The sequence below is a fragment of the Prunus dulcis genome, chromosome 1, assembly GCF_902201215.1.
Source record: "Prunus dulcis chromosome 1, ALMONDv2, whole genome shotgun sequence".
In the NCBI taxonomy this organism is placed as follows: domain Eukaryota; kingdom Viridiplantae; phylum Streptophyta; class Magnoliopsida; order Rosales; family Rosaceae; genus Prunus; species Prunus dulcis.
The window spans coordinates 5,239,493-5,267,128 of record NC_047650.1 but is presented as its reverse complement, the minus strand read 5'-3'; the positions used below and the strand labels follow the sequence as shown (position 1 = coordinate 5,267,128).

Below are 27,636 nucleotides of genomic sequence, written 5' to 3'. Positions count from 1 at the left end.
TGGGTGTTCCTGACCATTCCAAAAATTTCAAAATAAATAAAGATATAATCCAGTAAAAAATGACCTTTGATTTGTTGTTAGAATATTTAACTTCGGCCTTGATATAACACCTTGTGTAGGAGAAAACCCCCATCTAACTTCGCCCCCAACAAAATAAATAAATGAATAAATATATATAAAACTTTTTTTTGTTGTTCGAATATTTATTTGTACCTTTACACCGTTATAAAAGGTGTAGCACGCGAGGCTTTAACTCTTTAAAAACAAAACTTGTACGTAAATGCTGTATCCAGTATCCAAGTCGCCTGAGTTGGAAAATTGCATGCTTTTACGTGCGATTCTTAAAGAAGAATAAATACATATATGCTAGATTATATATTGGAAAGAAGGAGACGCCATCTCATAAGAACTCAAATCTTCTTGGTGATGGTGATGCAGATATTTTGATCATCAACGACGTTGTTTTCTCTGAAGATAAAGTGCATTCCTCTGAATATTCTGCCAATTAGTTTTTGGTACGTTTTTATTTCCTCATCATCTTTTGAATTCACAGTATTAATTCATCCCTTTCTTATAGAAAAAACATAAATATATTGAATGAAAACAAAACCATGAAGAACGAAAGCGACATACATATATAAAGCAAAACTTGAAGCATGCATTAACCCATATTGTCTCTCTAGTGATCTTCCATGGTTTTTTTAATTATTTCTTCTTCATTTCGTTTCGAATAAAATGCCATTTTCTTGTCTGGTTTCGAGGGTTCGATCTTGGTGTTCGTCGTTTATATACTGTTTTATAGGCATTGTCTTCCACAATCTGCTCATTGAGAACATATCCAAATGTATTTCTCTATGTTGGAGCTCACCCTGACGTGAAATTCCATACCCTTGTAAACCAAAAACAAAACATAGAAAATATTCCATGCGCCGACCTATATAATTTGAATCAATCGAGAACTGAAACTAAATAATCCTGAATTATTTTAGTTATTATTATTATTATTATTATTTTTATATTAGTTGGTTTTATCAATTCACACCAATGTTAATGGAATATTTCCATAAAATTGACCGTTTTGTTTACCAAGGAAACAAAAAGAAGAAAAAACCTCGACCATTTCTGAAAATTCAGAAGACATGGCCAGAAAGAAATTAAAAGGATCCGTGTACTTGGTACAACCATCAAACCAACCATGTAGGCCAGTCGTTGGCCTACTGTACCAACTATTGTTCTGTTTGAAAAGACATCTCCTCTTTTTCTTCTTCTAGGAAGTAGCTAGACTGTAAGTTATCTTTATTTTTAAAAAACAAAAAGAAAACAGAAGAAGAATATTGGTGAAGGGATTTAGAGCACTCTTCAAGCATTTGAACCGTCCAAAACCAAATTCCATTGTGTTTTATTTACATCGATTCAAAGGTTTTCTTTTTCTTTTTCTTTTTCTTTTTAAATGACAGAATTCAAAAGGTGTGTGTTTGCACTCATTTTATTTTGATAACAATTTTTGCAAATTTTCTTTTATAAATAGTCTAGACTTGCTTTAAGAAAGAGCAAATAGAAGTCTCATGAACACATTACTTTTGACAACTGACCTAATTCACATAGAATTTTAGCTTTGGGAAAAGTTTCAAGGAAAAGTAGACCACTACCACCCACCTCCATATATACTTAGTCATCCAAAGATAATGGCACTAATTACTCTCCTTTAATTTTCTTTGGTGTGGTGATTAGTCTCCTTTCGAAAGTAACAGGCACACGTTATCTTTCTCCCCTCAAACACATTCTCTTGCCCAAAATTCTTATTCCACCAACCCACGCAAGAATATAAAAAAAATTTCTCTTCAAACTCACCATCACCGCCACCTCCTCTGCCTCAATCATCGGCCACCGGCATCACATCGACCGGCATCTCCACCACCTTCATATAGAGCCATCCCCACTACATACATAGAAATAAACACTACTTAAGTCCCATTATGCTTCATGTTTTAGAACTTCTAACACTTAAAAGTTTTTCAGTACTTTTAAATTTTCTCATCCAAAAACATCAAGTAGATCTAGACTAATGCAATATGCTTTCAGAGGAGTGCATATTACGATTTCCCCCATTAGAAAACTTTTCTTTGGTATTAAAATGGTCTTGCCTTATCTTATTATATCATATTCTCTTTTCTGATACCAATCTCATTTCCAAATCCGTTGTGGTGGCAGCATCCCAAATAGACAAATTTTACACGTTTGAGTGAATCATAGAATCAGATAGTGATTTAATAGACCACTCATTTATATATAACATTTTTCTGTCTTTGCCTGCTTCTTCTTATTGCCACAAGGCAGCCCTATATTTTGCCTTGCTGTTGCCCTATCCACGTCTTACACCAAAACTTTGAACCTTTTGCACCTCCTTTCCACTCGTCGACACTGAATTTTCATCATTTTGCCACACCACCTTGAACCTTCGCATCATTGTTATTATCATGGACAAACTGTCTAATGGATCGACTCAAAAAACCTTTCCATGATTGGCAAGTTTGTCATCCTTTCATCAACAAGTTAATCATGGACAAATTCCACTTTGGGAAAATTGTTACTTGAGGAACTTGTTCCCACGTTAACCAGCTGTATCGCATTTCATTCTTTCTTTTGTCGGTAACCTCAACAGAGAGAAATTTTTTATATATTATAAATAAGTCCATTTTAATATCATATATTATACAAAAATCCTGTTAAAGTTTATTTAGAGAAAAAAATTCAAAAACTAGTCACTTGTCATTTGTCACTTTTTAATTAGTTCTTAGACAATTTTAACGCAATCAAAATCAATTAAAAATTGACAAGTAGTTAGTTTTGAGTTTTTCTTTCCAAATAGACTCTTTAAGAATTTTTGTATAATATGTCATGTTAGAAGTAAATATTCCCCGCACACGTCAAAATTTCATTGGCCACATCACAATTTGATTAATTCTTTGACTTTCAAGAAACTTCTTGCTAAGTGTTTTGTTTCAATTTTAATTTTGGTCATTTGTGTTTAATTTTTTTTTTTTTTCCAAATTGGTCACTGTGTTTAGTTTTGTTAGCAATTTAAGGATAATTTTCACAACTTAAACGGTGTGAAAATTACGAAATCAAATTTTGGATTTCAAATAAGGAAGCAAATAAATTCAAAATTTATATTTTTAAAAGCCTCAAAATTCTTTGAGATTCAATCTCTATCTATCAAGCAAACATGAAAAATTAAAATTAAATTGAGAATCCCATATGGCATTTTTTACACCCCAATAGTATTTTTCTCGAAAAGAAATAAATTATTTTTCCCCAAATTGTAAATCAGAATTTTTATCTGAATTAATTATTACCACACTGATAAAATTCCTAACAGAGACATAATGATTAAATTGTGAAAATTAAAAACACATCAACAAAAGTTGAAATTGAAACAAAACATAGCGACTAAAATTCAACTCGAGACAAAACACAATAATCAAAAATGCTTTTTTACGTTATTGTAAATATTTGAACACACAGAAAACCGAAAAAGAAAATAAAGTAGCACTCTGACGTTCATACCAGCAGCATTAAACCGCGAACGTGCGACCCACCCGCCGTCCACGAAAACGCGGAAAGAAACGTACATCTAACCACAAACGCGTTTTTTTTTTTCCTGTTGCCGAAACGGCAAGCGATCCAAATTCGGCTGAAGTCGGTCACTTCTTCGAATCACATCGCGTACAAAACAAGAAATACCCAAAAATAATAAATAAATGTCAATATTTATTTGGATAATTTTGTGGCACTCTTTTTTACCCTTGAACCTATTTTGGTAATTATCCACCTCCACTGAGGAGTAAACATGCCCTTAAAACGCTCATTCAATTGATATCTCACATTGGTACATTCTATTGTTATGTTGTGTCATCAACATTTCAAATCATTAAATTATTTGGTGGGTGATACTTTTTGCTAAGAATTCGTATTTCTTCTGTATCGTCCATTACATGGTATGTTAATGCTGTTCATTAATTTGTTGCTATGGATCTCGAGGTTTCTTTTTTCTTTTTAATTTAATCATGAGAGATTCATATTTATAGTCACTTTAATATTGAAAAGAGAAGTTTACTAAATTAAGAATTAGCTGGTTATTAGAGCCAGTTTGGCATTGCTATGCTATAAAAATAATCGTTGTCAGATTTGCTATGAGAGAAATCAGCAATGAGAGAAAGCATTTTGACGTTTGGTAAAATTTTTGTTAAAAATATTGTTAGTACTATTTCTCAAGTAATCAGAAAATGATTCTCGCATAATCATTAAACCCAACGCTTCTTCGAAACTAATTCCAGTATAATTAGAAAATGAAAGTATCACATTAACTTTATAGCTTTATCTCACATTAATTTTTAACCATAAGTGATTTTCTCATAGTTTACCAAATGGGTTGGGCTTCTCAAAATTTTTAAAATATCACTTATCACTCCAAATAAGTAATGCCAAATGGACACTTAGTGCATGAATTCGCTTAATTTACAAAACTAAACGCTATCAAAATCTTCTTTTTACTAGAATCCTCGAAATTCCATTTAGTAGTAGGAATAATATGAAGTAGAAGAAGACAAGTTCAACAACAAAAATCTTTGTATGTCGGCACACATTGATAATAGTTTATTCTTTTGCTATAAGTATTGATTGAATAAATATTAAGAAGAAGACGAAGTTATCAGGGTTTTAGATAAGTTTTATTTTGTTGTGGGTTTAGGTGAGTGCAAAACAGTAATTTTAATTTTGTTTGATTTTTCTAACTTTATTAAGTCCTTGAGGTCCTCAAGGTTATTTTAAATTTTTTCCTTAAGGTCCTTTAGTGTATAATCACCATTTTAACCCTCGGACACAGATAGATAGTAAGACGAAGATAGACTTTTGTACGGCGGTAATGCACTGAGGAATCGGAGCGTTGTGACTAGACCTGGCATTCGGTGGTTGGGCGGTGTGGTAGCTGCTTGAGACTCTCAAGTTGAGAGAAGAAGAGAGCTCAAAGGTTGTTGGGTTTTGAAGAGAGAGAAACGGGGGAATGGGGGAGGAAGAGACGAAGGAGAAGAAAACAGAAGAAGAAAAAAGAAAATAAAAAAGATAGAGATATAAATTTACAAAAATGCCCTGAGTTTAACGGTTGATAGGTATTGGCGATTTGACATGATACGACACGATTGCATATCGAGTGGCTAACGGGTTAACACGATAGCGACACACGGATACCGCAATATTGCCAGGTCTCAACACAATAGCCCAAAGCTTAGCGGTGAACGTTTTGGAACCAGCTGTGCTAGAGAGAGAACGGAGAGTTGAGGCGTTTTCTAGAGTGACAAAGTGTGAGAAAGAGAGCGATGATTCGAGAAATCACTAGAGCTATCCAACCGGAAGTTGCATCAATTTGTTTTCGGTGTGAATTTCAGACGTGAAATGGGTTAGATAGTTCAGAGAAGTGCGAAGTATTTTGAATATTTGAGAAATTTTGAAGTAGAATCAGATTTGGAAGCTTCTGTTTGGTTCAGATAGTGGAAATCGAAGAGAGAGAGAATTTTTGATTGCGGTTTGTGCTCAGAGGTTGAAGAAGCTAACGGTGCCATCTCTCCTGCGACAGGTTTTGTGAAACATGAGTCAATCAAGAGGCTCGCCGTATAGACGACGTACAGATTTGGAGGGCGGACTCCGTCAGGCCGGTGACTCGGACGATGAAGAGTCTTCATCAAGTACTTTTTTCATTGCCAGAACTAAGGATGCTTCTATTGACCGCCTCAAGCGTTGGAGGGTATGTTTACCTTTCAATTTGATATTGCTTTTTTGTTGATTGTCCTTTACATTATTTTGCTGTTGTAGATTTAATTTTATTGATATATTTTCTGCAACTTGTTCTTTGTCTCTGTATGTATGGTTATGGATTATGTTGATTTGGGCGGTCTATTTAGGCTCATGTGTTCATTTGTCGGTTAACATTTTTTTTTCTTTCTATTTTTTGTCAAATTACACTTTTACTCTCATCCGGAGTTGGGAGATTAAAGCGTTTGATTTTTCAGTTTTCCTTTTTTGTTTTTGTTTTTGTTTTTGTTTTTTTGTTTTTTTGGTTGTGTTTGCGGTGTTGTATGGTAAGTTTCTATATATAGTAATTGTCCCCTGGATCTGGACTTGTGTAGTTTCAAATTTTTAGGAAAAGGGCTTTGGGTCTGTTTAAAACTGATTTAGGTTCAGTAGGTCCAAAATTGGAAGAAGTAGTGCATGTACAGTTGAAAGAAGACGTGGAAAAATGTTGGCTGAAAGAGTATTTTTGATGTAGAAGGAGGAGTGGTATTAACTCTCTTTTTTCACTAACAAAGTCAATATAACGTGAAATGGTAAAGAATTTGGATGATAGTTTTGGTATTATGATGATTTTAAGGTGCTATTAGCAGCATAATTCTTTTATTTATTTATTTAACCATGAGAAATTGTGCTGAATGACTATTAGCTCCTCTACATACGGTGGATAGGAATAATACGTACTGCTTCATGTTTAAGCTATGCCACATTAGTCTATAAAATGTCGAGCATATTGAGAAAATATAAGCTATGTACGCTCCTTTTTGATGTGCTTATTAGTTTTTCTACCTGTCTGAAACTGGGCCTATATCTCAAGGACTGTTGCATCCTACAATAGCTAAATAAATGAACAAATCCTTTTGTGCCGTTGCATGTGTACAAGTCCCTTTATCAATAAAGGAGTGGAGTATTTAATCAACAATCCGAATACAATGTGCTGGGTTATGGATGTAAACAGGTATAAGGAGGCACTAGCAGAGGCTACTTTGTGGTGCTGACCTTGCCCCAGGAAATGTTGGCGTGTATGATCTAAGAGAAAAAAGTATAATCCATCCCATAGTACCGATTATATGACAGGTGCATGAAAATTAAGAGTTCAGATACAAGTGCTGAAAAAAACATACATAATTATAATACTAATGCATATATAATGATACCAATTCATATGTCATACTTAAAAGTTATTATATCAACAACAAAGTGCACTAGTATATGTGTATATATAGATACAAGGTAATGCTTTCTTCTCAGATATTTGGCATGTTATGTTGCCAGACTATAGATCTGGACCACAAACTTTAACTTTGGCAACATAGCCAGACCATCTCACAAGAGAGGTTTTTTCATTTTATATATCAGTTATCGCAGATTACTTAATACTAACATATATATGTAATACGTCAAGATTCATGTTTTGGTAAAAGTCGAATGAGATCATCAACAAGAAAATCTGTTGATGGGTGAATTTTGTTTTACAAAATTGTTACCAAAAGTGAACTTAATTTTCAGCTAAGTTTGGGTTTTTCTGGTTTTCAATATGTGACAATTGGTTCCAAAATCAAAGAAAAACCAAAACAAAGCACTCACTGGGTCCATTGCGATGCCACTCTGTTAAGGGCTTTACTACCCTAGATGCCAGTGGCTGTGCACCAATGGTAGGTTTCTCCATGAATGTGTGTCAGGCTTGGTGGGAGTCCCTGAACCACCTCGGTTAAGTCAAATTGTACTACCTGGGTTCCCTGTATATTTTGACTGATAATTGAAATTCTCTATTGGTAGCTTAGTTATAGTTGTTAGTGGAAGGAAATTTTTTTTTCAATCAAGGTTTTGGCTAAACCATGTTATGTTTGTTTGTAGCAAGCGGCACTTGTGCTGAATGCTTCTCGTCGATTTCGATACACCTTAGACTTGAAGAAGGAAGAAGAAAAGCAGCAGACACTGAGGAAGATTAGAGCACATGCACAAGCCATACGAGTAATTCATTTGAAAACAAATGTGTATTACATGACTCATGTTCTATTGTTCTTCTAATTTATGATTTTTTAATTATCAGGCTGCATATCTTTTCAAAGAGGCTGGAAACCAACAAGTGAATGGTACTTCTTTTCCTGTATTTTCTTTGACGATTAAATTTTTGTAAGTATCATATGTAGTAAAATGTGAGGACATCATGATATGTTGTTTGAATTGCATCTTCTTTTATCCTTTGGTTTCCTTTGGCCCGGGTTATTTCTGGAAACTGCTCCATGCTTCAATTATTTGAATCTAATAGTAGCATTATACCTAGTCGGAATAATTTATTCTTTGTTTCATTTACGACAATTGGTTCCCTTAATGCTAATAACCAACTAATGCCATAATGCCGTTGTTCAGTTCTGACCAGGGGGTGTATTCTTGCTTCACTCTTCTTTCGTTTCGTTTATTATCTGCTCCTTTTCCATCCTTTCTAGCCATGTGTATCTGGTACAGGGGTTTCTGTTTTTTTATTTTCAATAACACACTCTGTAGCTCTTTTTCAAATCCTGGAAGCCGTTTTGTTTTGCACTGTTTCTTCTTGTAGCTTATGTGATGACAAACTGATGTTTGATACATCCCGTTGAATATGTTCCAAAAGTGAATTTTAATTTTGTTCATTTTAGGTTAATACCCTGTTTGTCGGTCTGGAATAAGTGCTATGGGATTGATCTCGTGATCCTCTCATCATTTCTTGTTCACAGTTTTATATTTGAAGAAGAATCAATTGTTATAGAATGTCTAAAGCTACATTCTTGTTTTTGGACTGTTGTAGATTTATGTCATATATGAATCTGTGTTTAGTAACACTCTTCTTTCGGTTAGTTTTATAGTTAACTCGCTGTTTCTTATTTTTAGGAATTGTACCACCGAAACCAAGTTCTGCTGGCGATTTTCCAATTGGACAGGAGCAACTAGTTTCGGTGACGAGGGATCATAATTTTCCTGCTCTGCAACAATATGGGGGGGCAAGTCTACTAAAAATTTCTTTAGTGATTTGACTTGGTACATAAACAATGTTGCTTATATTTTTTCTTGGCTGTTCTCTTACATTAGGTCAAAGGGCTGGGAGATTTATTAAAAACAAATCTAGACAAGGGAATTCATGGAGATGATGCTGATTTACTGAAACGTAAAAATGCATTTGGAACAAACACGTATCCTAAAAAAAAAGCAAGGAGTTTCTGGGTAAGTTTTTGTTATAATTATGAACTTCTCAAGTTTTATGTATTGGAAATAATTAGAAAAAAGAAAGAAAGAATAGATTTGTGATGTAATATTATTTTATTTCCTTGTGCTGTATGATAGACATTTCTCTGGGAAGCTTGGCAAGATCTTACTCTGATAATTTTGATGGTAGCTGCAGTGGCTTCCTTAGTGCTGGGTATAAAGACAGAGGTGAGCATGACATTACCTTTTTAATAGCTTCACTCTTTATCAGTTTAGGATATGAAACTAGTCTTATGAGTATCTGCCACTTGCAAAGCCTTTCTGCTTTTGTTTGTTTTGAAGTCTGATTTTTTGTTGTCGCATGATTTGTCTTTTGTAAATAGGATAGATGATTTCATATGCTATTAAAGCCATGATATTACAATTTCATAGTGGCATATGTTCGGAAAAAATGATATCATAATTCCTTGTGAATCCCGTTAGTTATTTAATTTAAAGATGAATAATTTGTTTATGGTGTTTGCCTTATATTTTCCTTGTTGCTTACAGGGTATAGATGATGGTTGGTATGATGGGGGCAGCATTGCTTTTGCAGTTATCCTTGTTATTGTTGTCACAGGTATTTGAATGGACACGCTTATTGAATATGTATGTATAGGTATGCATGTCCCTCGTAGGTTTTGTGAGTGTTCCTAAAAATGTGGTTGAATGTTTAATTCAGTGAAGACTCATCATGGTTGGCAGATTGGATCTTATTACTTGACACTGTCTTGAACTCAAGATTTATTTACGTCCTTTCTCTCTCTCTCTCTTCCCTCCCCCCACCCCACTATATAATGGGGACACCCTTGTGGGACCCATACACTGTATTTCCATAATCCAAATCATCTACTTTTGAGGTGTTCCTTCAAAGATCATTCCTGCAAAAAATCATTTGAATTCGAAATCATTTGACCACTTAATTGATGGTTGTAGTTTTAATGTTTTCTTTAACTACCGGGATCATTGATTTTGTTGATCACAACTAGATGTCTTAATGGTTTCCGATTTTGGTAATTTTTTGCAAGGATGATCTTTGAATGAAGACTTAAAACATGGACGGTTCGGATCGTTGAAATAAAATTTGCATTAAACGCTACTAGGTGTTTATTTGAGGGATCCCTCAATAGGAGGGGACTCTGTTTGTATCCGTGTCTTCATTGGAGGGGGTAGGGCTGCTATTCGTGTCACTGATGGGCAGTAATGGGATTCTTACATTGGATTGTGTTTAATCATCTATTATCTTTTGTATTCTCTTTTTGTGGTGTGTTTAAGCATTTGTCATTGATGAGCATATATGGTTGTATTATTACTTGAATTCTAATATATATGGGAGCATTTATTAACCAAAACTGGTATACACTCTCATAAGTTTTTCCTGCACTTTTTACGTGCAGCCATAAGTGATTACAGACAATCTCTCCAGTTCCAGAATTTAAATGAGGAAAAGAGAAATATACAGTTGGAGGTGTGCTTCTCTAGTTGCATTACAATTCATATTTGTTGGGGTTTTATTTATTTTCTTTTACTGGAATTCATCTTTGGAGTTAATGTTCAGGTCATTAGAGGTGGCAGACGAGTTGAGGTCTCAATTTATGATCTTGTTGTTGGTGATGTTGTTCCCCTTAACATCGGTGATCAGGTATGAGTGTTTGTTAGTAAACTTTTGTTGTATATTTTACGATTGCATTTCAAATGCAAAACTTATTAATATTCTGATTCTATTTTTAGGTCCCTGCTGATGGCATTTTAATAAGCGGTCACTCACTTGCGATAGATGAGTCAAGCATGACAGGAGAGAGCAAGATTGTGAGTCTTTATGCCTGTTTTGTAGCCTTGTTTGAACATTGCCTTTTTTTATTTTCTGTAAATTATATTTTTTGTTGCAGGTTCGTAAGGACTCCAAGGAACCATTTCTAATGTCTGGCTGCAAAGTAGCAGATGGCAATGGTACTATGCTGGTAAAGATTTAGATATCTCTCTTCTCCTTTTTCAATACTTGCAACTATTTTTCCTTCCTTCATGTAGTGCACTATCTTGGAAGCTATGGAGTCATATCAAGGTTATTAAAGGCTGCTTAGGATATGATATTTTTCTGAGTACCACCCTATTTATGTTTTATAAAAAGCCACCATAGCTGTAGCACAAGTATTGCTGGTCAACCGTCTTTTGTTCTTCGCATGGGTTAGGATTGGGGGACACATTTTTGACACAAATTAGTACACACATTTCAAACCGTTAGATTTAATCACATTCAATGGTTCAGATTNGCATCCATTATAATAATTAATTGTGATTACCATAACAAATTTGACACTGAATGCTTTTACATTCTCTCTCCTCTATCCTTCCTAAATTCTCATGCCCTTCCTTTCTCTATCTTCTGGCACATCGTTTTTTCTCCTAACTTTTTTTGTTTTGGTCAAGCTCTTTCTAACTTGGTTTCTCTCTTCTGCTCATTCAAACTCCATTAGGAAAACAGTAAGCTCCCCTAATCTTCAATCTAGTAGTTCACATTGAACTTTCATTGGCCTATATTCAATGGCTGGACTCTTAAAAGATGCTAAAAAGAATGCTCTTGGTGCTACATGAACAAGAAGGGAGAACCCCAGAAAACAACCAGCAACTACATAAAAACCTCTGTTTTTGGATTTGGCATATAATCAACTTTCCTATTACCAGATTATAGAGCACCCGCCTTATAACCATATTTTGAATATGGATCTTTCTTGACTCTTGAATTTCATTTACAACGAAGACTTTTTCTTCTTTCTTTTGTTTTGTTTTGAGAAACCCATGAATTTGAAAGAAACCGAAGTTTACCCACAAAGTATGTTTTCCTACTGTCTGTTTTAATAATTCTTCTTCACAATTTTATTTTTAAATGACTGGCTGTACTTGTTGAGATCATAATCAAATAAGATAAAAACATAAACAACAGATGTAAGAAGGAAACAAAGCATTCGAGATATTTCTTTTTATTCCAATATTTGGAATTTCTGGTTAATTCTACGATCAGGAATAGAGAAACTGAGAGGGAAAGATGGGGAAAGAAAAGCAGGTGGTGTAGAGATAATATTTTCAAAAGTAATAAAGGAATATTATATTTTTGTAAGAATTAAGTTTGGTGGATTTCTAACCCTTGGATGGCTCATTATCTAGGGGGGGAAAAGTGTGTAAAAAAGTGTGGATTTTTGTGTAAATATATATGTAGATTATTTCGTATCTTTCATCTTCAGTGTCTGGTACTTCGTTTTCCTTGAGTTAGTCGAGCTTATCTGAAATTCCATGTCTGCTTGCTGATTCTTTGTTTTTGTAAGGCTTGCTTTTATTTGTTGAGCATGTAATGTTGAAATAGAACATTCAATTTTTTATTATTAATGTTTCTTCAGGTAACCAGTGTTGGGGTTAATACTGAATGGGGATTGCTCATGGCTAGTATTTCAGAAGATACTGGTGAAGAAACCCCTTTGCAGGTCAGCTTTAATGAACCGTTATATTGAAATAATTCTCTTTTTATGCATGACATGTTGTGCTGAACCATGGATGACAATGAATAGGTGCGCTTAAACGGGGTGGCTACTTTTATTGGAATTGTCGGACTCACAGTAGCTTTTGCTGTCTTGGTTGTCCTATTGGTCAGGTATATTCCGATCGTTGCTAGCGACCCCTTCTCCACGACATGACAGTTGACTTAAGATTGCATAATATAATTTGTGCAGATACTTTACTGGCCATACAAAAAATGCAAATGGAACTCCTCAGTTTGAGGCCGGAAAGACTAAATTTGGAGATGCCATAGATGGAGCCATTAAGATTGTTACTATAGCAGTATGTCAATAACTACTTAGTTATTTGCAGTCAATATGTGTGTCGTTGTCTACCTAGTTATTTATTGTAAATAGAAAAGTGTGATTTTGACTACTATGAAAATATTTTAGGTCACCATTGTAGTGGTTGCCGTTCCCGAAGGGCTTCCCTTAGCTGTTACCTTGACGTAAGTGTGCTCGTTCTTTTGTGCCAGAACTTTTTTTATTTTTTATTTTTTATTTTTTACTTCAACCATGTGCTTTATACTGAGTAACCTGATATCAGTGAAAGAAAGAATAATATATGCTTCTGTCTTCTTGTTGATGCAACTTTATTTTTTCTTGTTGTAAAGCATATATGTATTGTATGCATTTATCTCTCTACATTCCTCATTTCTTTTCCCTTTTATTCTTTGGCTACGTCACAGGCTTGCCTACTCGATGAGAAAAATGATGGCAGATAAGGCCTTGGTATGTGTAATTTTGTTCATTTTTATTCCTACATAGATTTTGTAGATGATGTACTTTGTGGTTAAGCATATAATAAAATGAAAACGATGGAATTCTAAATGTAGGTACGAAGGCTTTCTGCATGTGAAACAATGGGTTCTGCCACAACTATATGCAGTGACAAGACTGGAACCTTAACTTTGAACCAGGTGGGTTATAACTTACAATGGGCTTTATTTTTTCCCTTTTTGTTCTTCATTAATTTTGGGAGGAGGAAGCTAGGTTATAATGTGATGGAAGAAAGAGTGTCTATTTCCTTGTTGATTTATGACGATGAAGCTGGAGAGTTGTTACCAATTAGATAAGTTAGGATGAAAGCTAGATTGAGGTTTCAACCCAACCAAAGTGCTGCCCTAGTTAAAAAAGGCCAAATTGAGATTAGTTTGTTTGGTTGTTGTAAGAAAAACGCTGGTGGATGTGAGCACAAGCAGCGTTCTGGGACTTCTGGAAAATTTATTTTTATTGTGCAGAGATTGGGGAAGATGCTGGTGGACTAGGCAAGTGCTGCTAATGACTGATTCTTTTTTGATAATTTTGTTTGAGTATAGATGACTGTGGTTGAGGCTTTTACTGGTGGGAAGAAAATTGATATCTCTGACAATAAGTCAGACTTGTCTCCAATGCTATCAGCTTTGCTTATTGAAGGCATTGCACTGAATACAACTGGCAGTGTTTATGTGCCTGAGGTATGCTTTAAGTGTCTGTGTTTCTTTCCTTAGTAAGATTTGTCTAGCAGAATATGAGTGCAAAAGGCTTACACACTGTAACAATTTGCCATTGCTTCTTTTTTCTAGACTGGTGGTGATATAGAAGTTTCTGGTTCACCAACTGAAAAGGCAATTCTGCAATGGGGAATCAAGGTTCTTTCTTTTGGTTTTCCAATGTCATCTATTCTGCTACTTCTAATGTGACTTTATTTTTAAGTGATCCATTGGTTACTATTAATTTGTTTGCAGCTTGGAATGAATTTTGAAGCCATCAAGTCTGAATCTTTGGTTCTTCATGTGTTCCCATTCAACTCTGAGAAAAAGCGAGGTGGCGCTGCTGTTAAATTGGTAAAGTTGATTAATTGTTCTTTGTTGTGACCAATCATTTATGCTGCAATCTTCACAGTAGTGATAATGCTTTGAAGAGACATTTAAATTAAACAAATAAATAAATTTATTGGTGGGTTGGGGAGGCAACGTAGGTATACTTTGCCATTAGCCTTTGGTGATAGATTATTATTGTTGTCCACATTCTCATTATTCTTGTTATATCTGTCTGTATGGTTAGTTCCTGATTGAGCTTTTACTAGTAAATATCTTCCCGGAAAACTTGGCTTCTGTGAGCAAAGTTTTAGTTATGGTAGATCTTTTCTTAACATGATATGGCATATAGGGGTGATGTTCTCATGGGGACTGAAGCTGGACCCTACAATCATGCAAGAGTCAAACCACTCAATTGTCCAGATTTACATGCTCTGGCAAGAGAAAATTTCCACCACATAAAGTTTTCTTGCTTATATACTATATAAATCATGTGGCATTTTAAGTTTGTACATTACAAGTTATATTTTAATTACTACACATGCGTTGCTGTGCCTATTTGTTACCCCCTTGAATGCAACATATATTTCAGGGATCTAGATGACCTTTTATTGTACGCTGTTTAGTAAAAAGCCTGTTAAGCCTGAGAATATGATTTACAGATATGGGAAATAATATTACAATACTATGATTTTTGGATAACTTCTTTTTCATCCATGCTCAAGTCTAAATAATTTTTGATTCCTTTCAATATTTACAGCCCAATTCTGAAGTTCATATACACTGGAAGGGGGCTGCTGAAATAGTATTGGCCTCATGTACAAAGTACCTTGATGCAAATGATCAGTTGGCAGCAATGGATGATGACAAGGTAGGAGAAATTTATAGTGACATTTACAGAACAGTTACATGATAGTTGTTGATTTCTGTGGTTTTTCAGTGAATGGGACATGCGTAATACATTCTCTGTTTTTTTTTCCTTTATATTTTAGTCATTCCTTTACTGCTTGTGATGATTTCCACATGCATTACAATTTTTCTATTCTGGCAAGACAGTTTAACATCTCTTTATGCATAAGAGCCTAATTTAAGTTGTACAAGTTTGTTCTTAGGCTAATGTTCTCACTAGTTTGTATTTTTTATGTTGACCTTGGACTTTGGAAGATTTTATCAAATGGTTCATTTTAATGAAGTTCTTTGTCTGCAGTCAATGATGTTCAGGGAGTCCATTGAGGATATGGCTGCTCGCAGTTTGCGTTGTGTCGCTATTGCATATAGATCATATGAATTAGAAAGCGTTCCGACTGATGAACAGCAACTAGCTCTGTGGGCATTGCCTGATGACGACCTTGTTCTGCTTGCTATTGTTGGTATTAAGGTAGTGCATCTATAAGTTTTATTTGCTTTTTAAATTTGCGTTCACATTTAGTTTGTTTAGCTTATGTACACAATAATGAAATGCAGGATCCTTGTCGGCCAGGGGTTAGAGATGCAGTGCAACTATGCCAAAAAGCTGGTGTTAAGGTATTATTTAGTGACATATCAATTCCATATTTGAAATTATCCTGTGAATTTTTGTTGTTCATATGGAGGGGTGTTTATATAATTGGATGAAGAGTGTTTGGAAGGTTGGAGAAGACCAATAGGGTTCAGCTTTTTACACTTAAGTTCAACTGTGATTGTGCAACAACGGAAGGCCTACTTTCCTGTCATAGGGTTGTCTGATGCCTCTTCATTTATTATACTATTTTATGTGGAATAATATGTTTAGCCTCCCGCTTGTTCCCTTACCCCTAAAAACTGTCATTAGTTTGACTATTACACTTGGGCAAAAGGAAGTCGTTTTCCACTAACTGTAAGATCATTATGTGAATGGTTTCTTGATGTGCTTTATTTTTTGGTTTTATCTATGCACGTGCTTTTTGAGGTGGGTGTTTGTGTCGATGTATATCCCGCCATGTATCTTTTGTTTTTTGTTTTATTAAGAAATTTACTATTGTACTGTTCAAATATTGTTAGTGGTAGGATTTTCATAATTATTTGCTGGGTATGCTTTTAAATATTCTTGTCAGAAAGTGAGCAATTGGATATTTCTGGATGTGGTTTCTTTTTGGCTTTATAATTGCAAGAGTTTTATGTGGTTGATGCCTTTCAGTGTATATCCCACCATGGTTATGTTTTTGCTATTTAAAAAAAATTCACTATTTTTTACATATTGTTAGTGGTAGGGTTTTCATAATTATTTTATGGTCATGCTTTGAAATATTTCTTGTTAGAAAATGAACGATTGGGTGTTGTATTTTTAAAGTTCTCCTTCCAACTTTATAAACATGTAGGTGCGCATGGTTACGGGCGACAATGTTCAAACTGCAAAAGCAATTGCTTTGGAATGTGGCATACTTACTTCTGATTCAGATGCTACTGTGCCAAATCTCATCGAGGGAAAAGTTTTTCGTGACCTTTCTGATGGGCAGAGAGAAGAGTATGCTGAGAAGATTTCGGTATGAATACTTGTGTATTGTTCAGATAGTTCCTGGCATGCATGCTTAAGAATTAAAGTATCATGGCAAATTTTTAGGGAGTTAAATCTTTTTTTTTAACGTGCAGGTGATGGGGCGGTCTTCCCCCAATGACAAGCTTCTGCTTGTGCAAGCATTGAGGAGAAGGGGACATGTTGTTGCTGTTACAGGAGATGGCACTAATGATGCTCCTGCACTGCATGAGGTCTCTCAGATGTTTTTACTTGCTTTTTCTTTCTTTTTATTTTATTTATCGAAGCAGTTATTAAGGTTACAATCACCGTAGTACTTTGTAGTTTATTCGTTCTTTTTTTTTCCTATCTTAATTCGTTGGTAATGTTTGATGTTATGTCTTAATGGTTTTGTTTGGAATCTTCCACATTTGAGTTCAGGCCGACATTGGTCTTGCTATGGGTATTCAAGGGACTGAAGTTGCCAAAGAGAGTTCAGATATCATCATATTGGATGATAATTTTGCTTCAGTTGTGAAGGTTAGGAATACTATGCAACCAAATTACATATACTAACTTTTGGTTTTTTGGGGTTTTTTCTTCTTCTGTTTATTACTATTTCCTTCTGTATTACTTCTACTCTCTCACCTCTCACCGTTTTAATGTTAAAGTCACACATGACTTATTGGTTCTTTCTCAATGCTTGTAGGTTGTTAGATGGGGTCGATCTGTATATGCAAATATTCAGAAATTCATCCAATTCCAGCTTACAGTCAATGTTGCAGCACTAATTATAAATGTCGTGGCAGCGATTTCCTCTGGTGATGTTCCACTAAATGCTGTTCAGGTATTATCTCTCTCTCTCTCTCTCTCTCTCTCTCTCTCTCTCTGTGTGTACACTTGTGGACTCTTTTTCTTGTGCTTGATGCAGCTTCTGTGGGTGAATCTTATCATGGATACTCTTGGAGCACTAGCGTTGGCTACTGAGCCTCCTACAGATCACTTGATGGACAGAACCCCTGTTGGTCGAAAGTAAGTTTCTGTAGTGGTGGCTGCCTTCTAAAAATCAACAAAAAAACGTATCATCACTGAAACACTGTTATTTATGTTAATTGCCAAAAATGTCTGAATATTTTTCACTTTTTTATTCATTTATTTTTCGATTAAATCTAGCTGTTTTTAAAGTTCTTTAGGGTACAGTATCTCTCTACCCTGGAAAGTTGAAAATATATGAGAAGAAAACTTGATCTTGTTTATGACTACCAAAACATGGTTAGGATCACAGCTATGGCGCAAAGTTTGTGCCAAAATGTGTTTTAATTAGGTTAAAAGTCCGTGTCAAAAAAAGTTGTCACGAATATTCATTCTAGTTACTTGCATCCATGGGATTGGGAAGGATGCTCCAAATCATATTTAGTATTGTCTCTTGTGCACAGAACATGAGGAACTAATTACTTTCAGATCATTAATTTCTGTCAAGATATAGTTTTACTTTCTTTTCTCTAGTGATTAGGTATATTGTGTTATTGTTTTGAATATGGTGACCTCTAATTGGCCCATATCTATTAAATTTTGATGTCACTAAGCAGACTGATGAAATTTGGATGCCCTATTTGTGTCTCTGATGGTAATAGTAATGCAGTTATGGTTACATTGTTTTGCAGAGAGCCTCTTATAACAAATATAATGTGGAGGAACTTGTTGGTTCAGGTACGTTCTTTTTCTGGCGTTTATGTAAACTAATGTATTATTGTTCTTTACCGTGTATTGTTGTGCTACAGAATCCGCCTTGTTTGTATTTTTGATAAGTTGTCATTGAACTCAGGCTTTCTACCAAGTCATCGTCCTGCTTATCCTCAACTTTCGTGGGATAAGTATACTGCGTTTGACACATGATCCCAACAGAGACCATGCTAACAAGCTGAAGAATACACTGATATTCAATGCCTTCGTCCTTTGTCAAGTACGTCATGACTGTTTAATAGAACAGTAACACTTGTTTTTGGTATCCGATATCTACACGTGTTCATGGTTTTTATTTTTCTTGTACAATTTTCTAAAAGATCCTTGACTATGATATGAGCAATCTGCTGAAATAACTTGTTTCCCATGTGAAGTTCTGCACTAAATTTCTACGAAAGTGAAGTGAAATTGTTGATCTGTAAAAAATGTTCTGTAATTTGTTAGTTCTGTTATAAGGAACTTTGTGTGGATTTGTTTATGTTTTTTACTCGTTGATTGAGTCTGACTAGGGTTTATTCTTTTGTACTTGTAGACATAACACTTCATGTGTTCTCTTCCAGTTTGGATGAGATATGCTACATTATGACCTTAATAAGTGACAATCTTTAATTCGCAGATTTTCAATGAATTCAATGCTCGAAAGCCTGATGAGTTTAATATATTCAAAGGAATTACTAAGAACCGTCTCTTTATGGGAATAGTGGCAATAACACTTGTACTTCAGGTGAGACTTTAATACTTTCATTTTTTCCCAGGGGGCTTTGATGAGTGTTTAAATTTTTTGACATTCGCTTGCTTTTCTTTAGGTTATCATCGTCGAGTTTCTGGGGAAGTTTACTAAAACAGTCAAACTTGAATGGAATCATTGGCTCATTTCTATTGTTATTGCCTTTATCAGGTGAGTCCGTACAGATACTACTAGAGTTTGATGTTACAACTTACAATGATATTATTTGTTCCGTAGTTGTCTTCATTTGTTGCTTAACACAACTTTGTTCTCCTTGCAGTTGGCCACTTGCTGTTGTTGGGAAATTGATACCTGTTCCCGAAACTCCATTCTTCAAGTATTTCACAAGAAGATTTCATCGGCGAAAAAAGAGTCCAGAGGTAAGAATGAGGGATGCCTCTTTGTATTCTCCTTTTCCGGGGGATTAAGGCCGAATTATTATGTTCTAAGCTTGTGATCACCAATTAATATTCACTTGCTGCTTGTCTTTCAGGTTAGTCAGTAGGAAGTGTGGAGGTGTACAGCAGTTACATCAACAGCTTTCGTAGTTTTCTGTATCTGCATTTTCCCTTTTTTTGGCTAACACGACGAATCATATTTCACAGAAATCACAAACTAATCTTTTGTTACGTAGGACATATATTTGCAGTAATTCAGCTTTTCAAAGAAGACATAGTTGGTTTGGTCTCTGATGACCGGATTTCACTTGTGCAGTTTTTATCTACTTAGTGATTTGTGTTTTTATAGTTTGACATGTTTTGGGATGATGGATTTGTTTATATGCAAAGAAATATCGCAACCTTGCTTTTTTACATTTTGGGAAAGTGTAATGGTTCAAATCTCGTTGTATTGCTCTCCTATATTTACCGTGTGGTCTTGCATGGTGCCTTGCGTTTTAAGCCCAGGGCATTTGCTCTTTAAATGGACTCGGAATGATTCGCTTATTTTACGATTGTTATGAAATGATTTTTAATCCACGACGTACAAATCAAATTTATGAAGTCATAGTTTCTTTTATTTTATATTTTAATTCTAAGTAATAGTCATGGATGGAGGCTTGAACACGTCTCGAGTGCACAAATAAATGATCTCTCTTTGGTATGAATTAATAGAGTTCAGAATCCTTATAATCAAATGGCCCGTTAAAAAATTTAGGTCCACCCGTTTTCATCCTACCCACAATTGAATAAATTAATTATTACTTTCACCTTCTCTGAAATTGAATCACTTCTACTGTGTACTTGAAGAAATAAAACAAGTTTTTATTGCTTCGTAAAATTCTTTGAAGTGAAAAACACCAGGACAATGTAATCCCCACAGAAAAATAAAAAGCATCACGCTTGCATCATTCATAAAACATGAACAACGAAAGATATAAAACTAAAATAGGAGGATGGATACAATCAGGACATAATTTTGATAGGCTCTCGTGAAGCAGAAAACGGAAATGGTGCATGGCATTCTCGACAGTTGGAGCACATCTACCGATATGTATCGGGTAAATCTCATTTTTTCAGGCTTTTGTGAAGCAGACAATGGAAATGGTGCATGGCATTCTCGACAGTCGGAGCGTATCTGCCGATATCATATGCAGGTGATTCAAGACCTCTTTGGACACCTTCACATAGCACGACATCTTCCACCTGCATATTCTCAGCCACCCCATCTGTGTATTAGGCCTAGATATTAAGAACCATGAATGAACCATGCATGTTTTGATTATATACCTGTACTCTTTCACTGTCTTTCAAACTTCTCTCTATAAAATCTTTGTTATCCTGAGGAACCAGAAATCAAAAGTAAAAAAAAAAAGAAGTAAAAGATACAAAGCACACTTGGAATCAACATGATGAAAACAATAGGTTTACCGCGGGGTGTGAATCTTAATTATATTTTTGTGCTGACTTGTTTTTGTCCAGACGAGTGTTCATTACTTGGTTTCTCTAGGTTTCAAACTAATGTATAGTTCATGCATGGCACGTAATGCCTTGTAAATAACGGTGATCTTCGACAGATTGCAAGAAAAAGCAAGTACCCCTAAATACTTCAGATACTAGAACAGAGGAAAACCAATTTATAGTATGACATCTATATGACTTCTTTCAGGGTTTTAAGACACTTGCAAACTTAATTTTGTAGATAATACAGGCAGGGACTATCCAAAAGTAGAATAAATTAATCTTACCATAAGAGAAGGTTCAATGAAGTAATCAAATATCACTTGACATTTCCTTGGTCCAAGTGGCAGTACTAGATTGGTGTCCATCCATGGTCCATACCTATGAGAAACCTTAAAAAGTTATTTTATTACTTATAAGAATTCATTGTAGAATTAGCTTATAGAAGAAACTAATGCACTAGTCATTTCCACTTCAGTCACTGATCAATTACCTATTAATCATGAAATTAGGATAAACGAAAGCATATAGAGCTTTTGATCCAAGCCGATCATAATCATTTGTTCTTTCTGTCGAGCCACCTTCACACTTTTGAATGCTGACCTTTTCATATATCTATATAATTAACAACACTAACTAAGATGCAAGGACAAAATCAAACAATTTAAGTCAAGAAAACAGTAATAGTAGATGGATATATGCTGCAAGAGTAAAAGCTCTTGACAAAACTCTAAATAAGGAATCCCTTGTTTTGAATGTACTTCAAGGAAGTTAAAAATACGTGAAATCCTTGGTACATGAAGATCTTCCAGATACCTTCAGATCTATATATAGCATAATTTTGCAACCCACGTACACATGTCAAGAAAAGTGAAATAATGAAAGGGAAGCATACTGTTGTAGAGTAATGATCAAGATTAAGACCAGATGCAAGGCCTTTATGCGCATAAGGCACATGATATCCGCCATCTAAGTAGTTGTCACAAAAGACCTACAACAAGAAATGGATAAAGAGTAATCAGCTGTCAGCTCCATCATCTTAAACATAATAACAGTTATCCATGCTATTTTTGAACAACTGAGTTTTAGTAAAGACTAAATCTTCTTTAGAGGTTTTTGCTGCAAAGAAAAAACAGGGCGTGATGTATTTTACTTTCATGACTAGGGGCCATAAAGCTGTTAAAAGATTATCATCAGAACAGAGAAAGTTCAAATTGAAGTTTCAAAAGAAACTCATCTGGCAAGGAAAAATTGAAAGTAAAACAAGCATGGAACATACCTTCCAGTTACATTCAATCATATAATCACGTCTACAAACAAAACTTAATGAGGAATCGACCCCATTGTTACTCAGTAGTTCTGAAGAGCTGCCAAGCCATTCCTTTTCCACTATGTCTGTATCACTATCAACATCCTGCTCCATATTGAGAAGAACAAACGGGCCCCAAGTAGCTGCTTTCACCGATATAAGCCCAAACTCCTACCCTTCATGGCCAGACAAATCAAACAAATTAAACCTCCATTTGGAAGATAATTGTACAACAGCAGGAATGTGATTGCATCCATAACAATATTACAGCATACATGTTCATTGAAATTTTGTATTCCAGTTATTCTAGTTGCCTTGAGAAGTGAGCCGTCTAACCCATAAGTCCATCCCTGCAATTGGGTTTTGCATGCGTAAGTAATTTAGTTACTTAAGAAGATGCTTGGACTAATGTACATGTAGCAAGAAATTAGCAATGTCATAAGTAAACTCACATGATAAGGGCACACAAAGCAAGACTTGCGGCCGCTTCCATATGCAAGAAGTGAGGCATGATGTCGACATACATTGTGGAAAGCTTGAAGCTTGCCATCACCATCTCGGCACACAACAAACTCTGCGTTTCCCAATCTGCTAGTTAAGTAACTAAATCAAAACCCCAAAACCAAAAACCACAAAAACCAAACAGAGCTTAACTAATTACAAGTCAAAAGCTTCCACCTGCAAGTGAAAAACTCCCCTGGATTTTTTATCTGTTCAGTGTATCCTGAAAATCAATAACCATTCAAAAGCTCATAACTATTTTCTTCAATCATTTTCCTACCCTTTTTCTCAGCGACCAAACAGAGATAACAAGTAAATTAAATAGAAGCTGACCTGCGGCCTGCCATCCACGGTAGAAGAGGGTGTCGAGTTCGAGAGAGTAAAAGGAAGAATCGGTGTACCATGAGCTGGGTGGAGTTACGGCTCGCTCTATGGGGATTGTTGGGTCGAATTGACCCACCAGAGTTGGAGCTCCGATTGACGAGACTTGAGGGTTGTGGAGAGAAGAGGCCTTGAAGTTGAAGACTGTTCTTGGGTTTGGAAGAAGGTAAGGGCCTTTGGGTCGAAGAGGTTTGGGTTGGAGAGTTGCCGCATTCATCACAGTCATCGCCATCTCCATGGCTTCGAAAGCTCCGCGAGCTCAGCCAGGTGCTTCGGTGGTTGTGCTTTGAGTTATTTTATTTTGAATGTGTCCCAAGGTACCCATTTGGTCGTTTGAAAAAGGACAAACATTTGTTCCCTTTAGTTTCGATTAGATATTGTTTGCAATTGTTTCTATGGTTAATAATCGATTGTAATTAAGTGCTTGAAAACATTAAGAAATAAAATGTAATCAATTATCTTTTAGGGCTTTTTTGGAACTGTATTTTTAGGAAATATTTCTATTCATAAGTACTTTTAAGAGGCACAGTTTATGAAATTGCATGCAATTTTATCTTTTTCGAGATTAAATTCATTATTATATGAATAAATAAATAAATAAATGCAACACGAACTATAGCATAGGAGGCCTTGTATCTAAGTAAGAGCATCTCTAGCGCAGGGGCCCTGCCAGGGCAAAAGGCCCCCCGAGAGCCCAATCCACCCTCCAGCGCTACCAATCCAGCTCGGGCAAGTCCAAGTGCAGGTCTCGCCTAGGCTTCAACCCTAGGGCACTGAGGTTAGCTCGACGTCACTGCTAACATCATCCCTGATAGAATCCAATGGGAATACGCCACGTGTCACAACCCGAACGCTCCGATCGAATTTTTTTCCAGAAATCCGACGGTCCAAGTTTTTTTGGCTTAAAAAATTGCAAAAAAATTTGCAAAATTTGCAAAATTTTTTGAATTTTTAAAAAAAAAATACCAAAAAATTCTAGATTTTTTCCTTATAAATACCTAACAATTTTATTCACTTTTCACACCAAATCTTCATACAATTTCTTCTCCTTCCAATATTTTTTACTTTCCACTCACATTATTCACTTTCCACACCAAATCTTCATACAAACTCTTCTCCTTCCAATATTTTTTACTTTTCACTCACATTTTTCTACTACTTTCCATTTGTATCAAAAAATAAATGGCATCTTCTGTCGAAGCCAGAGGCTCATGGACAACTCAGGAAGACATTGCATTGTGTCAGTCTTGGGTGACCGTTAGTCATTGCCCTGTCATTGGCAATGAGATGAAGTTCTCTCATATGTTAAGCAAAATTCATGAAGAATTTTGTTAAAGATCGGGTTCCATTCGGACCGAAATGACATTGTCTAGTAAATGAAAAATTCTAAATAAAGAGTTAGGAAAATGGAGAAATGTTTTGACAAAAGCAAGGGAGAACATTCGAAGCGGTCAAAATCTATCTGATGAGGTAAAATATTCATAATTGCCATTTTAATCAATTTAATGTAACTTTGTTTTTTATTGCATATTCTATTTCTTTTTCTTGCATTTATTTATTTTATTTATTTTTTTGCATTTCCAATTTGTCTATATGTTCTTGCATAATCAATTTTTTTTCTTGCATTTCAAAATAGTTTATATTTTCTTGCATAATCTTTTTTTTTCTTGCACTTCCAATTATTTATTTTTAATAGATCATACAAGCACAAGTTTGGTTCGGTGCCATGGGGCAAGGCAAAAAAAATTTCTTGCATTTTCAATGTTGGGAAGTTGTGAAGGATTGTTCGATATTCAAAATTATTCCCACAGGTCCGCCGGTTGTGCTAAATGAGAAGCCGCTCCAGGATTCGCCAACAACTGATTCGCCATTGGACTCCCCAATGAAAATAGAGTCACCACTCCCACGTCCGCCGAGACCTATTGGGAGAAAGGCGGCAAAGGCCAAGAGAGGGAGCACTTCAAACAATGAATGTGTACAATTATTGGAGCAAATAGCTAAGAACACGACACTAAGAATTGAGAGAGACTTGAAAAGAGATGATGCATACATGGCACGACAAGAAGCATTTGCAATTCAACAGCAGTAGACACAAGAAAAAGACATGGATGATAGAGAGATGAAAATCATGGCCATGGATACGAGCCATATGTCTCCTGAAACAAAGGCCTATTGGAAGCATAGACGAAGGGATGTGATGAGAAGAAAACTTTTCCATGTAGCAATACGGATTGGTTAAATGATGAAAACCATTAGGTTGTATTGAAACACCTTTGCCATATGTTGTATTGTTGTATTGTTGTATTGTTGTATTAGCATTAAATAATATGACTATTTATTAAAAACATTTGAGCATCAAAACAAAGATTAATTAAAAACAAACCTTAATTTATTGCAAACAACACACAAAACAAACCATACTTAAAAGCATAATAATAATAAAAAAATCATAATTCCAAAAAACACCACACACAAAATAAAGCATAATTAAAAACAAAGCATAATTCCAAACAAAGCACTAATCTTGACTTCATCCATTGTGATTGCCTTTCATCTCCCACAAGTGCTCGATCAAGTCAAGTTGACGTCTCTCGTGAACATATGAAGATTGCATTTCTTGATAACGATCAATCATGGGGTTGTTGTATCGACCATCCCGAAGTAACGATTCGGGCTCCATTAGTTGTCCATTTGGTCCCATCGGCCTTTCATATATTTTTGTCAACGCCGTGTTCATGGGATTGGGTTCAAACACATATGGAGCATCATAATCATACTCATCTGACACAATCATGTTGTGGAGGATGATGCAAGTCATCATAATGCTCCGCAGCACCTCCTCATCCAGCACCCGAGCAGCACCCCTAATAATTGCCCAACGAGCTTGCAAGATACTGAAATACCTTTCCATGTCTTTCCTGTAACCTTCTTGAAAGGAAGCAAAGCTTGTTTCCTTCTCGGATTGGGAATTCAGAATTGTTTTCACGAATGTCGTTCACCTAGGATAAATTCCGTGGGCAAGGTAGTACACCAGAGTATACGGTATTGTTGATTTGGTACGTGATCTGGGGGGAATGACCTCAATACCTCTTCGAACACCGGGGATTGACCAAGGACATTGAGGTCATTATGAGATCCGGCAACCCCGAAGAAGGCATGCCAAACCTAACAGTCGAATGAAGCTACGACCTCCAAAATTATACTTTTTTGGCCCTTCCGATTCCCGTACTCTCCTTGCTAAGCAGTAGGACAATTCTTCCACTGCCAGTGCATGCAATCGATGCCTCCAATCATTCCTGGGAAACCTCGAGCCTCAGCTTTTTGTAGAAGCCTTTGCAGGTCCCTCGGCGTGGGTTTGCGAAGGTACTCCCTTGTGTACAAATTTTCCACGGCATCACAGAATCTCACCAAACACTCTAGGATAGTTGATTTTCCCATCCTTGCAATCTCATTCACCTGTTCCGCAGATGCCCCATAAGCAAGCATCCGCAAAGTAGCTGTAAGTTTTTGCTCCGGGAGAAGACCCAAAGCTCCAACAACATCATACTTTTGAATGAAGTATGTGTCGTAATTACAAATATCATGCATGATTTTTTGGAACAAATGTGGTTGCATTCTATATCTCTCTCGAAACTTAGAAACATGATATAACAAATTTGAGATAAAGTAATATTCCAAGAGATTCTTACCCCGAGACTCCCTACGTCTGTCCACATTCGGGGCACGACGACGGCGGTGTTGCCTTGATTGATTAAACATACACACCGCCGCTGCAAGCATTTCTTCATCTTATTCATCGGCCTCCCGATCTTCATCAGCAAATCTGTGCCACATTTCTTCCTATTCTTTCTGTTGCCTCTCCAACACCCTCCTCAAGTTTGACATTGAGAGTAGAATGTGTTTTGTAAAATCTGAGAAATGAAGAAATAGATAAGACATGATGTGAGAGGTATGAGTTGATGGCGTAGTTTTATAGAGGGATTCAGAAGATAGAGATGACACGTGGCACAATTTTAGAGGGTGAAAATCTTATCTGAAATCTGAAATTATAATTTAAAAAAAAAATCTGAAAATCTTATATGACATGGGACACGTGGCACAATTTTAGAGAGTGAAAATCTTATACAGAATATAATTTTTTTTAAAATATCTGAAAATCTTATCTAACATGGGACACGTGGCACAATTTTAGAG

The 27,636-nt window shown here is 35.6% G+C and overlaps 2 protein-coding genes across 3 annotated transcripts; one reads left to right on the top strand and one right to left on the bottom strand.

The window, feature by feature from the left end:
• Window positions 1-269: 269 nt before the first annotated feature.
• Window positions 270-20,192, top strand: LOC117633463 (calcium-transporting ATPase 10, plasma membrane-type). Of its 2 annotated transcripts, XM_034367095.1 has the most exons (35): window positions 270-515; window positions 5,633-5,800; window positions 7,702-7,818; window positions 7,898-7,940; window positions 8,716-8,825; window positions 8,914-9,045; window positions 9,166-9,255; window positions 9,577-9,646; window positions 10,464-10,534; window positions 10,625-10,708; window positions 10,798-10,875; window positions 10,956-11,027; window positions 12,459-12,542; window positions 12,627-12,709; window positions 12,789-12,897; window positions 13,008-13,063; window positions 13,304-13,346; window positions 13,451-13,534; window positions 13,934-14,071; window positions 14,180-14,245; window positions 14,342-14,440; window positions 15,174-15,284; window positions 15,621-15,791; window positions 15,878-15,937; window positions 16,750-16,914; window positions 17,021-17,137; window positions 17,325-17,423; window positions 17,593-17,730; window positions 17,815-17,915; window positions 18,548-18,593; window positions 18,709-18,846; window positions 19,243-19,350; window positions 19,433-19,524; window positions 19,634-19,733; window positions 19,847-20,192. In XM_034367095.1, exons 2-35 carry the CDS (start codon window positions 5,645-5,647, stop codon window positions 19,856-19,858), a joined length of 3,243 nt encoding a protein of 1,080 aa, XP_034222986.1. In that variant the 5' UTR covers window positions 270-515; window positions 5,633-5,644; the 3' UTR covers window positions 19,859-20,192. The 2 variants fall into 2 exon arrangements, with proteins under 2 accessions (XP_034222986.1, XP_034222978.1); XM_034367087.1 differs by lacking the exon at window positions 270-515 and having other exon boundaries at window positions 5,442-5,800.
• Window positions 20,193-20,591: 399 nt separating this feature from the next.
• LOC117633478 (choline monooxygenase, chloroplastic) lies at window positions 20,592-23,774 on the bottom strand. The gene is made up of 10 exons (XM_034367106.1): window positions 23,395-23,774; window positions 23,239-23,284; window positions 23,013-23,148; window positions 22,836-22,910; window positions 22,531-22,731; window positions 22,147-22,242; window positions 21,745-21,866; window positions 21,539-21,632; window positions 21,081-21,131; window positions 20,592-20,996 (listed from the first exon to the last, which is right to left on the bottom strand). Exons 1-10 carry the CDS (start codon window positions 23,678-23,680, stop codon window positions 20,859-20,861), a joined length of 1,245 nt encoding a protein of 414 aa, XP_034222997.1. The 5' UTR covers window positions 23,681-23,774; the 3' UTR covers window positions 20,592-20,858.
• Window positions 23,775-27,636: the final 3,862 nt, after the last annotated feature.